This window comes from Miniopterus schreibersii, assembly GCF_964146895.1.
Source record: "Miniopterus schreibersii genome assembly, chromosome: 1".
NCBI lineage: Eukaryota > Metazoa > Chordata > Mammalia > Chiroptera > Miniopteridae > Miniopterus > Miniopterus schreibersii.
This window is the reverse complement of record NC_138101.1, coordinates 201462910-201479037: the sequence shown is the minus strand read 5'-3', so window position 1 is coordinate 201479037 and position 16128 is coordinate 201462910. Positions and strand designations below refer to the sequence as shown.

Genomic DNA, 16128 nt, shown 5'->3' with positions numbered 1-16128 from the left:
GGCCGGGCGGGGGTCTCCACGCTCCGCGATTCCCCGAGACCCGCTTCTCAGATCCCGCCCGGGCCCCGCCCACCACCCTGGCCCCGCCCCGGGCCCCGCCCACAGCTCCCCGTCCAGTCACAGGCCGCGCTCGCCGCTGCCCACTCGCTCACCGCTTCAGGCGCCTCAGGTCCCGCCCACCAGCCCAACTCCGCCCGGGGCCCCGCCCACAGCCCCCGGCCCAGTCACAGGCCGCGCTCACACTCCAGGCCCCGCCCACCGCCCGGGCCCCGCCCCCGCCCCTGCCCGCAACTCCCGGAGCAGCCACAGGCCGCGCTCCCCGCGGCCGGCCCCTCAGGCCCCGCCCATCGCCCTAACCCCGCCCCGCCCAGGCCCCGCCCCTCCTCCCGAAGCCGCGGCGCCGCCGGCGAGGCCTGCCGGTTGGTGGTGCCGCGTCGGTGGCGGTGCCGGGGCTCGGAGGTCGCGGGTTCGAGTCGTCGCGTCTCCGCCTTGGCCCCGGTGCCCGTCTCCGTCCCGCAGGCGCGGCCGTTGCTGACGGTGCGGCGAATCTGCCGCCGCGAATCGGCGGGCTCGGCGGCGGCGGCGGCGGCGGCGGAAGAGGCCTCGCGAGAGTCGGCGCGGGCGCGGCGGGGCGGGCCGAGCGGCCGGAGCGGCGGGAGCGGCGGCGGCGGCGGCCGGGCCCGCGGAGCCGCCGGCATGACGGGCCGCGTGTGCCGCGGCTGCGGCGGCACCGACATCGAGCTGGACGCGGCGCGCGGCGACGCCGTGTGCACCGGCTGCGGCTCGGTGCTCGAGGACAACATCATCGTGTCCGAGGTGCAGTTCGTGGAGAACAGCGGCGGCGGCTCGTCGGCCGTGGGCCAGTTCGTGTCGCTGGACGGTGGGTCCGGGCCGGGGCCGCTCGCGTCCTCAGGGCCGCCGGCGCTCGCCGGGCCGCCGGGCCACGCGCCGCGCGGGCCGCGTCCGCACTCGCGCCCCGAGCTGTCGCTCTCCGGCCCCGGCTGCGCTGCGGAGGAGGGTCCGGGACGGGCACCCGAGCGTTCGCCACCTCGGGGCGGCGACAGTGCCCGGCCGGCGCCTGGGGGTTCGCCCAGGAGGTGGCGCTGCGGGCGCCGGGTCTCGCGGGGCAGCGTCCGGGCCGGTGCGGGGGCCCGCTTGCGGGGGGGCGCCCGGGGCTGCCCCCGTTGGGTGTGAGGAGGGGCCCCCTGTGCGGACGGCCGTCTTCCCCTCCCCGCCCCAGGCGGCTCCCGGGCCGGGGAGGCAGCGGGCGGGTCCGCGCCGTCCGCCGGGCGGGCTCCTGCCGCGCGCGGGGCGTCCGTTTGGTGGCCGTGGCCCTTAGAGCGGCCTTTCCCCGTCCTGGTTGAAAACCCCGTGAGTTGCAGAGAAGTTTGACGTTTGGAGTCAAAAGCTGACGTTCGGATGCAGTCTAGTTGGTGGTTTTTTTCCTTTCCTAGATTGGACTTTTTTGGCACATCCTTGCCCTGTGTCGCCGTGTTTTCCTTCTAAAATTTCTATTCTTCTGTGTTTTGCATTTAGATCTATGACTTTTTTTTTTTTTTTTAAATTCTCATCCGAGGATACTTTTTCCGTTGCTTTTTCAGAGAGAGCGGGAGGGAGAGAGAGAGAAACGTGGATGTGAGAGAGACCCAGCGATTGGCGGCCGCCGGCTGGCACGGCCCACGCCGGCCAGGGCGCCTGGGACCATATGAGTTTAGTTTACGGGAGGTGTGGCCTGTGGGTGGAGGCTCGTTGTTGCAGGTGGATGTCCAGCCCCAGCACCATTTGCTGCGGGACTGTCCTCGCTGGACTTGCCTTTGCTCCTTTGGCAATGGTCACTGGGCCTTGTTTGTGGGGTCAGTTGCTGGGCCCCCAGTTCAGTTGTCTGCTTGGTCCCAGAGCCAGTCCTTTGTCCAGACAACAGGGCCTGGTCTCCTGCACATTTGTGGTAAGTCTTGAAAAATCAGCCATGTTGTCCTGAGTCCCCCAGCTTTGCTCTCCTTTTTAAGGTGCATTTAGCTGTTGTGGGTCCTTTCCATTCAACTTTAGAATAAGTTTGTGTCTGTTTACAAATAGACACAGAACGGGGTTTGATTGGAATTGCGTTAAACCTCTTGATAAACCTGGGGCAGCTGGGCGTTTTTATCGGCCCGCCCTCCAGCCCATGAACACGGTAGGTCTCCGCACACGCCTAGGTTTCCTGCCATCTCTGGTCAGCATGAGCCATTTTCAGCACGGAGCTCCTGTGGGTTTTCCAGTATGTACCTGAGGTCCAGCAGAACTATTGTGAGTGTTACTTTGAAAAACGTCACTTCAGGTTGTTCATTGCCAGTATATGGAAATATGGTTGGTTTCTGCGTTGATCGTGCTAAACTTGTTAGTTCTAGGTTTTCTTTATAGATTCCTTGGGATTTTTTATGTCGACAACCATGTTGTCTATAAATAGGGGATGTTTTATTTCTCCCTTTGGCTTCTCTTTCTTGCCTGAGAGGAGACTGACTGCCATCCTCTCGGTCTGGAAAGCATTGTCTCTCCCATTCAGCATAACGTTAGCTAGGGTTTGGGTGCCTGTTTATTATTATTATTATTATTATTATTATTATTATTGGTTCAAAGGGGAAGGTGGGGGGGAGAGAGGGAGAGACATGGATTTTTTGTTCCACTTGTTTACACAGTCATTGGTAGATTCTTGTATGTGCCCTTACCTGGGATCGAACCCGCAACCTTGGCACATCAGGACAACTCTAACCAGCTAAGCCACCCTGGGTACTGGGTATCTGTTCTTCATCTGTAAAGTTGAGGACATTCCCTTTACTCCTGGTTTGCTGAGAGTTTATCAGGAGTGGGTATCGATCTTTGTCAGATGCTTTTCCTGTATCATCTGATACAATCATATGCTTTTCTGGGGAAAATGCACTTGGCCATAGGGTATCATTCTGTGTACGTGTTGCTGGACTAGACCTGCTAATATTTTATTGAGGGTTTTTATGTTTATGTTCATGTGGAATATTGTCTGTATGGTTTTGATACCAAGGGGGAACTGTTTCCTTCTCTTCTGTTTTCTGGAGGAGATTGTGTGGAATTGGTGTTACTTTTCCCTGACAGTTCGGTAGCCTGCACAGTGTAGCCATCTGGGCCTGGAGGCTTCTGTGTGAGGAGGTTTTTAACCACAGATCCTGTTTCTTTAATAGGTGTAGGTTATAGTATGGCTTAGATGATCTGCCGCCTGGGTGAGTTTGTGGTTTTAGGATTTGGCCTGTAAGATCTAAGATGATGAATTTTTGCAGGGGGAGCTGTTGGCACTACTCCCTTGTGGTCCCCCTGGTGTCCGCAGGGTCTGTAGTGATGCCCCTTTTCCCTTTCAGATACTGGTGTTTTGCGTGTGCTCTTGTTTTCCCCGTTGTATCTTTTGCTAGATGTTTATCAACCTTATTGCTCTTTTCAGAGAATTGGCTTTGGGTTTCATTGACTTTTCTCTTCTGTTCCTGCCCCCCACACGGCTGTGTGTTCTTCCTGGGTGACTGCCAGGGCGACCTCCGGGGCTGCAGGACAGAGGCACCATGGTTTGTGGCTTCATCGCACGTTGCCAACCCTCCCCCTCCAGCCACCCAAGACTTTGATGCCTGTTGGGAGGACAGTAACGACCACAGTGGAAACAAGCACTGTGCTGAGTGTGCCCCTTGACCTCACATTACCTGTCCTCCCTGGGCAGACAGGAAGCTGGTGCAAGGGGATGTACTCCTGGGTGTGCTGGACGGAGAGATGTGCTCCCAGCCATGCGCAGTGAAGTTGGTGCCCCGGTGTTGTGCGCACAGGAGCAGAGCTGGGCGCTGTTCGCTGGTGTGATTTAAAGGGGGTGTGGGGATGCCTCTCCAGCATGGGCTGACTCTGTCCTAGGGGCTCTGTCTCAGGGAAGTGCCGCAGGGGTCTTGGGTTCTTAGCCCCCTGGGGGATCCAGGGAGCCTGTGCCTGGGCATGGGGGAGGGACGTCACCTGCCCAGCAGCCGCTCTGTCCCCCAGGTAGGGTTCTCTCAGCCTGGTCTCTCCCCTCCCCATCACAGCACCAGTGGCACCAGCATTGACTTGGTTCCTCTCAGTCTCCCTGGTACAGCCGCGTTTGTCCAGCAGCCTCAGCTCTGCCACACTGCAGCCCGGTCTGCAAGCTGAGCTCCGAGTTGCTCTTGTCTGGATCCCGAGGCCACTGCTTTCCTAAGCATTCCTGCTCATTCTCTGAGAACTGAGTGGACAGTTAGCTCAGGGGTTTACTCCAGAATGTGTAGATTAGACATCAGGGCCCAGTGGCCAGAGGACCTGCCCCTCAGGCTCCTGCCAACTAGCCCAGTGCCCCTGCATCTGGGCCTTTCTCTGAGGCCCTGGGCCCCCTGGGTTCCCTGGAAGATATTCACGGACCAGCAGAGTGAGTCCAGGGTCCTGGGCTGGACGCACAGACAGCACCTTGCTGAGTGGTGTTGGTAAGAGTGGTGCTGGGGACACCCAGACCGAGTCCTTCGGCTGCTGGGCCCCTGGTGAGGGGGTAGGATGGCCGAGGGAACAGTTACAGGCTGAGAGGGATGGGTGCTGAAGACTGTGGTGCCCAGTGAAGCCAGAATAGCAAGGCAGGGGTGGAGCTGGGTGCATGGGGCCTCAGTGGGTCCTGAGCAAGGGTCCCTGCAAGGGATACGCCCTGTGTGTGTCAGGACCTGTGGGGGCAGAGCAGGACTTCTCAGCAGGGTGCGAGGGTGGGCTCTGTGTGTGACAGGCCAGGGCAGCATGCTGTGCCCCGTCAAGCAGAGGGCCTCTGGACAGCAGTGCTTCCCTGGGTGTCCCCTCTGTGGTTAGTGACGCACCTGGGGGCAGAGGAGCTTCACTCAGCAACGTGGCGTCTGCTTCCTCAGCAAGCCCCTCTTCCTGGAAGCCTGCCGTGGTTTCCACAGCGACAGTGTCTCTAAGTCCTAGAGGTCCCCTGGTTATGAGTGATGAAGTACTTTCACATGTTTGTGATAGATGCCCCCCCTAATAACTGGATGAGAAAGGTTTGCTGACCCCAGCCCTGCCGGGGGTGCCTAGCAGGTGGAGCGACTCTTGCTTGCTTGTGCAGGTCCCTCTGTCACCACCCACCTGGCATGTGCCCCACCCATAGGGGGCTCTCCCAGCACAGCTGGCCTGGTGGCTGGGGTCTGAGTTTTGCATCTCTATCCTGTGCCTTCAGAGCCCCATGGAGCTCCTAGTTGGAGGTACCTGCTCTCAGGACACATCAGCTGATGCCTGTCTGGAGGCCCTTGGGGGGGGGACTGTGCTTGTGAGATGGCTCTGGCTGCTGTTCCCTCCTGTGGCCTGTGCCCAGGTTTTCCAGAGTCAGAACTTTACCCTACACACAGGCTCTTTCGTAGCTGCGTCGGGGAGGGTTCAGGCTGCTGCCACCCCTTAGCTACTCATCAGCCGCAAGAGATCTGTGTCCGGGCTGCGTCCTCAGTGCCAGGGCCTCACCGGGGTCTTGTCAGTGTCTGTGGGCGCTTTAGTCCATGTGCAGGCTCAGGCTGCAGGACACTGAGCTCCTCTCCCGTCCTGGGACCGCCCTGCTGGACCTCAAACCCCTCTCTTTAAGTAAATTGACACAACATTATTAAAGTTTTCGCTTACCTGTGTTGGAGGAACTGGAGTGCAGTGCTGTGTGCAGGTCTTTCTGGGGTGCCAGGGTCCCTCAGCCCTGCCTGGGCCCTGACTTTCTTTTTTATTCTTGGGGTGTGAGTGTTGCCGGCTTTGTCCCCTGCGCTCAGAGTGGCCCAGCGCTAAGATCCCAGTGGAGTGGAGTTGCAGGCCCCTGCCCCGCTGCCCGCAAGGGGGCGGTCTTGGCCTGGCCGCGCCAAAACCTGTGCCTCTGCCTGTTAGTTCCAGCCTGTTGTATTTTTGTCACAGGATCTTGTTATAGGAACTGTGGCAGTAGATGGGAAAGAGAGAAGGGCACCTAAAGGCAAGAAGGCCACGTTTGGGCTGGAGAGAATTCAGCATCCTGGTCCTTGAGTGCTTTCCAGCCTTTATCTGTTGTAACCACATCCCCAGTGGGTGGTGCTTGTCCAGTAAAAGATAGGGGTCAATTCAGCAAGCAGGCCCTCCTCTCCCCGCTGCCCCGGCTGACTGGGCCAGCGAGGCACCGTCACCGTCCTTGTCACAGAGAACACAGCCTGTGAGGGTCGGGCAGGCAGATCCCGGTTTCTCCTGGAGCACATGATGCACTGAGGCCACGCACAGCGAGCATGGGGAGCATGGCGCGGAGTGTGTGTGTGCATGTGTGTGAACGTGTGTTCTGTGTGCATGTGTGCACGCCTGTATGCATGTATGAGTGTAGGCACACCTGTATGCTGCGGTGACTGCGTGTGTGCGTGCATGCGTGTGCAGGGGGAGCAGGACTCAGGAGCCAGCTCCCAGAGCAGGTCGACCCAGAGCAGCCCCAGGAAGGGTGACGGGCAGCCAGTGGGGAGAACAGGGAAAGGCACACAGTAACAGGACACAGGTCCCGGAAGTGCAGTGGGGGGGTTTTTGGGGGTGGGGGGTGTAGGGAGAGGGATGGAGGGGGAGGGCAGTGGTGGCACATGGTCGGGGTTGGGGAGCCTAGGGTGGACTCAGCTCTCTGGGCTTTGTGGCTTGTGGGGAGTGGAAGCCAGGTTGGAGTAGATGGAGGAGCGAGGAGCTGAGCTAGGGAGATCGCATTTAACATAACGCTGGACCCCCCCCCCCCCCAATTTGTGTAGCGTCTCAGCCTGTGGCTTGTGTGTAAGCAGGGAGGTGGCTGGGAGGAAGGCCACTGGTGCCCCAGTTCCTGGAGGTAGGACTCCGGGGCTCTGCCGTCGCACTGTCCTTCTTAGTGCAGTGGGACGCTCACTTATCAAAAGCACTACCATTTCATTAAATGTAGGGCGCTTGTTTTCTAAAATTAAAGTTTGGGGGTGTGTGGAAACAAACAGGCCAAGATGTGTGTGTCCTGGTCAGAGGCCGAGGGATCGTGGCCTTGGTCTGAAAGATTAGAAAAGCCGGCGTCACCAGAACGGGTGGGAGATGCCGACCTTGAGCTCAGCTGCCAGAGCCTAAGCTACCAGGGGTCCCAGCCCCAGAGGTTGGGCACACTGCTGGCCCTGCCCCTTCCTGAAGACACTGGGTCTGTGGTGACCTGTTAGCGCAGCAGCACCCAGTGTGCCACCCGCCCCAGGCAGCGTGCTCTGCTGGAGAGGGCTCAGGCTCCCTGCCAGCCCCCACCGGGAGGCGATGCCCCTTCCCACACGCTGGACCGGCCCTCTGGCTGCTGTGACCATGGGAGGTGGCCAAGGAGGCCTCCAGCTCTCAGCCTCAGGCTCATGCTGCCACCTTGGCCAGAGGGCAGAGGGCAGTCCCCACCGGTTCTTGCTCCAGAAACACCCAGTGTAGCTGAGGGCTGTGGTTGCAGGTCCGCTCTGCCACGTATAGGCTAACTGGTCTGGTTTGTGTTTCCAGGTGCTGGCAAAACCCCAACGCTGGGTGGAGGCTTCCACGTGAACCTCGGAAAGGAGTCGAGAGCACAGACCCTGCAGAACGGTATTTCCCACTGCCTGGCGGTGGTGCTGGGCGAGCAGGGTGAGGGTGGATGCAGGGCCGGGGTGGGCGCAGGCCCCACTTCCAGGAGGAATTGTTCCCAAGTCCCCCCCCAGGCATCAGGACACCTCCCCGGCCTCCTGCAATGACTGTGCCAGGGCCGCTCAGTGCGTGGGGTCCTACCTGTTCTGTCTCTGTGAAGATGCACAGAGACACGAAGTCTGCACAGCCTGATGGGCAGCGCCACTATGGCCACTCTTTAACCGATGAAGAAACGCCGTCCAGCCCTAGGCATGACTCCTTGGGTGCTTGTCATCTCGCTGTTGGATCGTGAGAGTTCTTCATGGACTTTAGGTTCCAGTCCTGATCGGTGACCCGCTGTAAGGAACATGCCTGCCTGTCGGGCGGGGGGCAGTGGCGCTTCACTTTGTTGAGGCTCTACCTGGACGCACAGATCGCCAGGTGTTGGGCTGTGATTATCCTTCATGTCAAAGCATCTTCTGAAACCTCTGCCGAGCTGCTTCCTCTGAGCCCACACGTGGCCTGCTGGGTGGGAGCTTATTCCCAACTCCCAGCTGATCTGTGGTTGGCGCCGTCCTCTGCAGGATCCCGTCTTTGGAGGCAGGGCACACTCCCAGTCTGAGTCCTGATCGCTCTCTCCTCAACTGGGACCTCTTGGGGTTTCTCCCTTTTCGTTTGGGAGACATTTCTCGGGAAGTTTGTTTTCTGTTTCTCTGTGTGACGTGTGCACAGGAAGGTCACGCAGTGCTCTGACTGAGCATGGACTGTGGGTCGTGCGTGTGAGTCACGGTCTCACCGTGGGAGGCGGCGGAACGTGCTCCACGTGCCCAGAAAGCCCCTGCTGTCTCCGCCGCTTGTCCTGTGCTTCAGAACCAGGGTGGAGCCCGGGGCATGTCCCTCGCTAGTGTCGGCGGTTGGCTGGTTGGCTGCTGTGCGAAACATTGTGGTGTGAGAGCCCGCTGGTGTGTCTCCCCGTCCTGTATGGGACATTGGCCTAGGGGGACCTGTGTCCATCGTGTGTCGTCACCCTCCCGCCAGCAGGCAGCCTGAGGGTCCGGGAGCAGTGGAATGGTGCACTCAGGTCCCCATCTTTCCGGCGGGTGTGCGGGCGACTCAGAGCTGTGTGACGCTGTCACCGGTGCTCTGTGGCTGTTAGGAGGCCCTCTGCCCGTGTCATCTCCTACACATGTTTGTTTTTTTAAGATTTTTAGGTTTTGCTTTTTTTAGAGAGAGAGAAAAACATCAATGTGATAGGGAAACATCGATCACTGCCTCCTGCATGTCCCCTACTGGGGATTGAGCCCACACCCCAGGCATGTGCCCCGACCAGGAATTGAACCAGCAGCCTTTCTGTGCACAGGACAGTGCCCAACCCCGGAGCCACGCTGGCCGGCCGGCCGGGCTGATCAGGCCTTGGACTGGAGCGTGATTTACCTTTCTCTTGCTGATCTGTGGGTGTTCCTCCCACGGTCTGGGTTCGAGTCCCTTGTTGGTGCACATGTTTTGGATCTTCCCAGTGACGGCTTTGCTTTTCACTTTTTTACTGTCGTCTTTTGAGTTTTTAATTTGAATGAAGTTTCACTGTACCAGTGTTTGTGGCTAGGGTCACTGACTTGTTTAAGATGTTCTCGTGCATCCCGAGGTCTAAAGATGCTCTGCTGTGCCCTCACCCACAGGCTTTCCTGCTGTTTCACGTTAGGTCTGTGATTTACTCAAATCCATTGTCACACTTGGCGTGAGGTGGGGTCAAGGTTCACAGTTTTCAATAAGGACGTCCCCTGGTGCCAGTGCTGTCCTCAGAAGGGCCCCTGCCCCCATGCCGCCCATCGGTCACGCGATCCCGTGCAATGATGCTGGGAGGCCACAGGCCCTTCTCTGACCGCTGTGGGCTGTCCTGAGGCCAGTGCTGCGCCGTCCTGGTCCCCACGGTGCTGCAGCAGACCCGGCTGTCAGTTCCCCAGCTCCTGCGCCTTTCAAAGCTGATTTCCACAGGAGAGCTGCCAGACGTTGGGTGGGTGGACCTGCAGGTGGAATTGTGGTGGATGTGGCATTGGCTTTGCTGTGGGACGAAACCCTGCCCTTCATTCACTCTGTCCTGTTGCAGGGCCGGCTCGCCTTCCAGCTGCGCCCTGCGTGCCCGAGCCACGTCCCGGTGCCCAGACCTCCTGTCGCGTTGGTGTCTCTCTTTCACCAGGAGGGATGTCAGCGTTTCGCCCCAGGCTTCTTTGTGTCTGTTGAAGCGATTGCATGATTTTCTGCTTGTTTTGTGAATGTGGATGGTTGTGTGGATGTGGGACCCACTCTGGGCTGGGATGCGCTGTTCTCGGGTCCCCGTGTCTGACTTTCCGCCTTGTGCAGGGCTTTCGAGTCCGAGGTCGTGGAAACACGGGCCTGTGGTTTTCTGTTTCTGCCTCTAACAAGCCAGCATGCGACTTACCAGTTTCTTCCTTAAACATGTGAGGAGTTTACTGGTGAGTGTCTGAGCTTAATACTTTCTTTGTGAGATTATAGTTATAATGTTTTTTTGGTTAAGCCTCACCTGAGGGTATTTTTTTCCATTGCTTTTCAGAGAGAGTGGGAGGGAGGGAGGGACAGAGAGAGAGACACATCAATTGGTTGCTTTTTGCATGAGCCCTGACTGGGGGCCGGGATCGAGCCTGCCACCGAGGTACATGCCCTTGGCCACAATTGAACCCGGGGCCCTTCAGTCTGTAGGCCGACACTCTGACCACTGAGCCACACCGGCCAGGGCTGTTCCACTTACTGACCTGTTCATTGGTCGTTTCTTGTATGTGCTTTGACCGGAGATCACACCCACAGCCTTGGCCTATCAGGACAACACTAACCAGCTGAGCTCCCGGCCAGGGTGGCAGTTGTTTCCTTTTTTGTTGTTACCCCTCACCGAGGATGTACTTCCCACTGCTTCCCAGAGGGAGTGGAAGGGAGGGAGGCGCTGATGTGAGAGACAGCGATTGGCTGCCTCCCACACAGGGGTCCAGCCTGCAGCCGGGATATGTGGCCCTGAGTGGAATCAAACCCAAGACCCTTCGGTCTGAGGGCCAACCCTCCAGCCGTTGAGCAGGGCGGCCAGGGCGGCGGTTGTTGTCGTAACCGATCTGGCCAGGGGCTTATCAGTGCAGCAGTTGCGTTCGTCTTTCCCAGGTGTGGCTTTGTAGACGCGTGTAGTCCGATTGTCTCTTTCCTCCCGCATGTGTCCAGTGTGTGCTTTTTCAGCTTCCGAGTTGGAAGTGCCAGGGACTTTTCAAGCTTCCCTTTCCTGATATTTGCATTTAAAGCTGTACGTCTCCCTCGAAGCCTGGCTCTAGCTGTAACCACAGGTGTGGAGACAGCTGTGTCTCCCTTTAGTTCTGTGGGGTGTTTAGTTTTGTTTTAACGTTGCTGCAGAGAGAGTGCTCCCTCATGCCACACCTGCGGGCGAGCGTGGCCACACTGCTGACCAAACTGCGGATGAGGCACACATGCGGTGGCTTCTGGGCTTTGCCCGGGCCTCTGCAGGTCATCAGGACCCGCTGGCTGCTGTGGCCGCACCTCCGTCTCCTCCCCTGGTGCAGTTTCTCCGAGGGGCCCTGGGCAGGTGTTCTAAGGTGTGCCGGGAGTCCCAGGACACTGCCCTGCCAGGCTCCTTCAGGAGCCCTGCGTTCTGCCCGCTGTCCCTTCGGCAGCGCTCAGTCCAGCCCCACCAGACTGAGGGGGGGCGAGGATTGTGTCTACCTCCCGTGGAGCCTCCCTTCTGGGGGTGCCGGGCAGTGCTGGTGGTTCTGGGGCCCGTTTCTCCACAGCGTGTCCGCAGCAGTGGCCTCTCACGTGGTTCGCTGCCCCCCCAGCATGCTGGGCTCCCGCAGGTGCAGTTGTCCCCCCCCTGCTCTGTCAGACTGTGGCGTGTGCGTCTCGTGTGACTGCCCTCGTTGCTTCGTTTCCTCTCTGAGAGTCTGCCTGCACGGGAGACGTGCTGCCACACCAGCTGCCTCCCGGGACCGCTGCCCTGGCTGCGTCCTGATGGCCCTTCCTCCAGCCCGCCTCACACGTCAGACCTTCCCAGGCCCTCTGCTGGCACAGGCTCCGTGGTCACGTTTAACTTCCACAGACTCTGTCTTTTACCCACAGGCTGTGTGTACACTTCTGAGTCGGTGTCTTTTCTAAGATTCTGAGGCTACCATGGGCTTTGACAGCTTCCTGCCGTGTCTGCTCGCTGGCCTGGGCGGCTCTCCCTTCATCTTGCTCTTTCCCGCAGAGGGTGGAGATTCTTTGTCGTTCATGTTATACGAACGCGAGTCTTGAATTGGTCCCTTCGCCTCTGCAGCCCATGCCGGGTGCCTGTTGGCTTTGGGTCCAATCCAATCCCATTAGTGCCTTCCAGTGGGCAGTGTGCTGGACGGGTGTGCTGCTAGAGCGTCAGAGTAGCCGCTATCCCAGCCTTCCCCAGGGGTCCTTCGGGCCTGGGGGGCTTTCAGGGAGCCCTGTGGCCGGGCTGTGGTGTGGATTGGAGGCCTGCTGTCCCACACTCTTTCTCTCTGGTCTTGCCTCGGCCTGGAGGGATCTGGTCAGCGCACCTGGAGGGAGGCCCTGTTCTCAGAGTGTCAGCGCTTCTGAGGCCCCTGCTGCAGCTCTGTTGTCCTGGAGGAGCCCGAGGACAGAGGCTGTGCCTAGTCAGGACTTGGTGTTGCAGGACGTGTATTGTTAATAGCGTCTCGTGCACTTGAGGCTGCATGTGCCTGCATTGTACGGTTTATTCTGTCCGCCTGCTGAGCTCGCATGAATCAAAAGCTCGCGCCGAGGAGGGGAGTGATGGCAGTGGGCGCAGGGTTCCTTTGGGGGCCAACAGGCCCTGAGTTGTGCTCACACACTCTGAACGTGCTAAACCATCGGAGCGCACACTTCACATAGTAGGTGTTGCAGTCTGAGTTGTGTTGCACTGAAGTGGTATAACCACCGAGCCCGCGAGCCCCCTGACTGTGGGGCTAGGCAATGGGATGAGCCCCTGCCTCGAGTGAGCACCCCCGGGGAGCACCTCTCCTGCCTTGTGGGACGCGAGTTCCAGAAGTGTGCCACAGGCTGGGAGGCAGCGAACCGGGCCTTGGAGGGCTCCCCATCAGCTGCTGTCCCTCTGAGCCGCGCGGCCTGCGTTGGCTGCATTTGTCTCTGACGTGTTGATGGGGAGCCCAGGATTGGCTCTGCTGCCTTTTTCTCCAGTCCCTTAGGGTCCTGGTTTTGTCCAGGCCTCCAGGGACAGGAACAGTGACCCTGACCCTGACCCTGACTCTGTGTCAGTTCAGCTCGGCTGGGATTTGGGAGCTGCGTGGCCTCCGAGCAGCCTTGCGGGGTGCTTGAGGGAACAGGGTTGCATGGTGGGGGTGGGCAGGGGCTTTGTAGGGGTCCCTCATGTAGAGTCAGGCTCATCCCCCAGCTGCCATGCGGTTCCTCAGGGCTGCTCTGGGTGCCCACCTTCAGGCAGTGGTCACTGTCAGGCCTCTCACCAGCTTGTGCTGGGTGGGTTGGCTTGGCCACGGGCCAGAGAAGACCCAGGATCTGGTGGAGCCCTTGCCTTCCCCAGCCACTGCCCTTGTCAGAGAGAGTGGGACCAGAGCCATTTTCTGTGGGCTGAGCGGAGGCCCCACATCTCACCTGGCCCGGCCTAGGGTGTGTGTGGTGGGCTCTGTCTGCCCGAGCATGCCCACGCAGCCGGGGGGTGGGCACGGTGGTAAGGACACAGCGCTTCACTGGCACCCCTCACCCTGTTCCTGCAGGGCCTCTGGACGTCTGTTCTGAGCCAGGTGCAGGGGCCTCTCCTGAGCAGGGCAGCACTGCCCTCTCCTTTTGGTCTTTTGGCCACAGCTTATGGGGTGAGCTTGCTCGGAAGGAGTATGTGCACAGATTGTCCCTCCCCCAAAGCTGCCTGGTGCTGCACGTGCCCTGGAGGAGAGGGGCACCGGAGGCGAAGGCGCCAAGCAGTGGGAGAGGGTGTTTCTGTGCTGGCCCTCCCTCATGCAGCAGGAGTTGTGTCCTGCAGGACCTGTGGGGAGCCCCTCCCAGACACCCTGAGCTCGGGGACTTGAGAGAGGCCCAGGCACCTCGCTGCCCACGCCTGCCCAGGCCTAGATCTGATGCCATTTAAACGTGGAGAGGAGCATTTGGTGGTGCATGAAAGTAAATTCGCATCCAGTCAATCTGCATCCCTTGTCCATACTCAAGGTTTTAGTGGAGCACACACAAGGGAGCTAAAGTGCAGAGGTCAGAGGGAGCTGTTCTGAGTGCGAGGCTGGCGGCTCAGGCTCAGAGCCCCACAGTAATCGTTGCCTTGTGTCCTAGGGCGGCGCCAGATCCACCACCTGGGGAGCCAGCTGCAGCTGAACCAGCACTGCCTGGACACGGCCTTCAACTTCTTCAAGATGGCTGTGAGCAAGCACCTGACCCGTGGCCGCAGGATGGCCCATGTCACTGCCGCCTGCCTCTACCTCGTGTGCCGCACGGAGAGCACGCCGCGTATCCTCTTGCCAGGGGCCTCGGTGGGCCCCGGTGTGGCTGTCGGTCAGCCTTCTCGACCATGTTGGGGTGCACTGTTGCAGGGACTGGTGTTTAGTGGACACATCTCGTAGGATTAACTGTCCAGATGAGTGCCAGCTTCCGGCCACCGTGTCCCTTGGCCCCTGGGAGGGATACGGCGGGTCCCTGCCACCGCTCTTCAGTGCCTTCCTGCCGTTGGATGTGTAGCCCGTGGTGCTGGGTGCATGTCCGACAGGCTGCTGCCCTCGGCTCTGCCTGCCAGCTCCGCCTTCTCTGGAGAGGCCGTGCGCAGACCCCTGTGCTCCTCACGGATCTGCTCCTCACGGGTGCAGCCCTGCGGTCATCCCACGCGCCCAGGGTCCTTCTGCTGCCTCTGCCTGAGGAAGCCCGGGCTGTCTGCCCTCTGCTTCCTTGTGCTCTTTCCCCCCACCTGTCCTGGGCAGGTCCCCTGCTCCCGGCCCCATGGCCTCAGCGGCACCTGTGCACATCGGAGGACGTCTCCCTCTGCGTGTGCCTGAGGGGCAGTCCCGGATGCACATGGGTCCCCAGAATTTGCATGGCAGTGCTGGAGTCTGAGTGGCCCGGCAACCCAAGTCTAGTTCTCATTTGTGGCAAGCACTTGTTCGCAGGCTGAGAGGGTTCATGGTGCCGTGGGGCACTCTGTGCGGAGACTTTGGGGCTGGGCGTCCAGATCAGCCACTGCCCACCACTGCATGGTGTGCTTTGCCCACAGCTGGCTTTCAAATCTGATTTCAACTGGGCTCCAGCCGAGCTGCCAGTAGGCCTGTGTGGGGAGACTGTGGATCTAAGTGAAGCCAGGAAGCAGTGTAGAGAGGCTTCTGTCGCTGTGACTTGTCACTGTCCAAGGGAGCCCTGGGCAGGATGGGCAGGTCTGCATAGAACTCCCCATGGCTGGCTGTGTCCAGCCTGCCACCGCCTTCCGACCCTCTGTCTCCTGGGGTCAGACCTGGGCTTGTTAGCAGCTCGCTACCCTGCCTGCCCCACCTCTCACCTGTGGAAGTCACACATGCTCACAGACCTGCTGGGAGGCGCTTGTCTGGGTGCCTTAAAGAAGCAGGGATGTGGCTGGATGGAGAGTTTGTGTTCTGACTTTTAATTCAGCCTGTTTAGGTCTTAGCTAACTTTCCCATTTAGTGAAACGGGCCTGAGTTTAAGTGAGGTCCTGTCTGTGACTGTTCCTCTGGGAGTGGGATGGCTTCTCCATGGAGATGAGCTCGGGCACCAGGTGGCAAGGACAGGTGTGGGCAGCACTCTGAAAACTGCCTTGGTCTATGTGGACTCTCAGGACTGTCCCGAGTCTGACGGTGTCTGACCCACCACCATTCTCTTTGTTGATGTGTCTCTTCTCGGAAGGCATGCTCAGGGCCACCCACCCGAACACGGCAGGGATCCGAGGGAAGCAGAGGCTGGTCCCCGATGACTCACCTGTCCCAGCAAGTGTGGCCTGGTGTCCCTGAGTGCAGGATGGTGGGAGAGGCTGCTGGGAGGACACAGGCCCATTGGCCAGGCTAACAAAAGACCCCAAATGCACATTAGTGGGGAACCCCATGGGCATACACGGGCCCTGGCCCAGGGAGGGGCACGTGGGCTGTGGACGCTGCTCCGGGAAGCATGTGGCTCAGGTTGTCCTGCTCCCAGGAGGAACTTCCTCACAGCCAGTGGGCGCTGGGCAGGTGCCTGCCCTCCTCTGAACCTGTGAAGTTGAATTCTGGCTCCTTTCTTTTTTTCCCTTTTTAAAATACATTTTTATTGATTTCAGAGAGGAAGGGAGAAGGGGAGAGGAGCATCAGTGATGAGAGTCGTAAAAGGAAGTGCCCAGGTCTCTGTTGTGTGTCTGGATGAGTGAGTATGCAGCGTGAGATCTGGTCATCTCAGGAGGGCAGCATTGTCCCCAAGGCAGGTTCATCTGACAAGTTCTGGACTCAGCAGCTTGTGTTTGGGTTCATGTGTGCCCAGTTCTGAACCACTTGGGGCCTGTTCTAGTTACAGTAGAGTCATCTGCCA

General features: G+C 59.5%; 1 protein-coding gene across 3 annotated transcripts in view; it reads left to right on the top strand.

Moving 5' to 3' along the window:
* Positions 1-391: 391 nt before the first annotated feature.
* BRF1 (BRF1 general transcription factor IIIB subunit) overlaps positions 392-16128 on the top strand; it is a 39043-nt gene continuing 23306 nt past the window's right edge. The window contains exons 1-3 of one of the 3 annotated variants that reach the window (XM_081147281.1): positions 392-816; positions 7483-7563; positions 13909-14082. In XM_081147281.1, coding sequence (XP_081003407.1) covers positions 13989-14082 — 94 coding nt within the window. In that variant the 5' untranslated portion in view covers positions 392-816; positions 7483-7563; positions 13909-13988. Of the gene's footprint in view, positions 881-7482; positions 7564-13908; positions 14083-16128 lie in introns of all 3 variants that reach the window. The other 2 variants (XM_081147279.1, XM_081147280.1) reach the window with 2 other exon arrangements.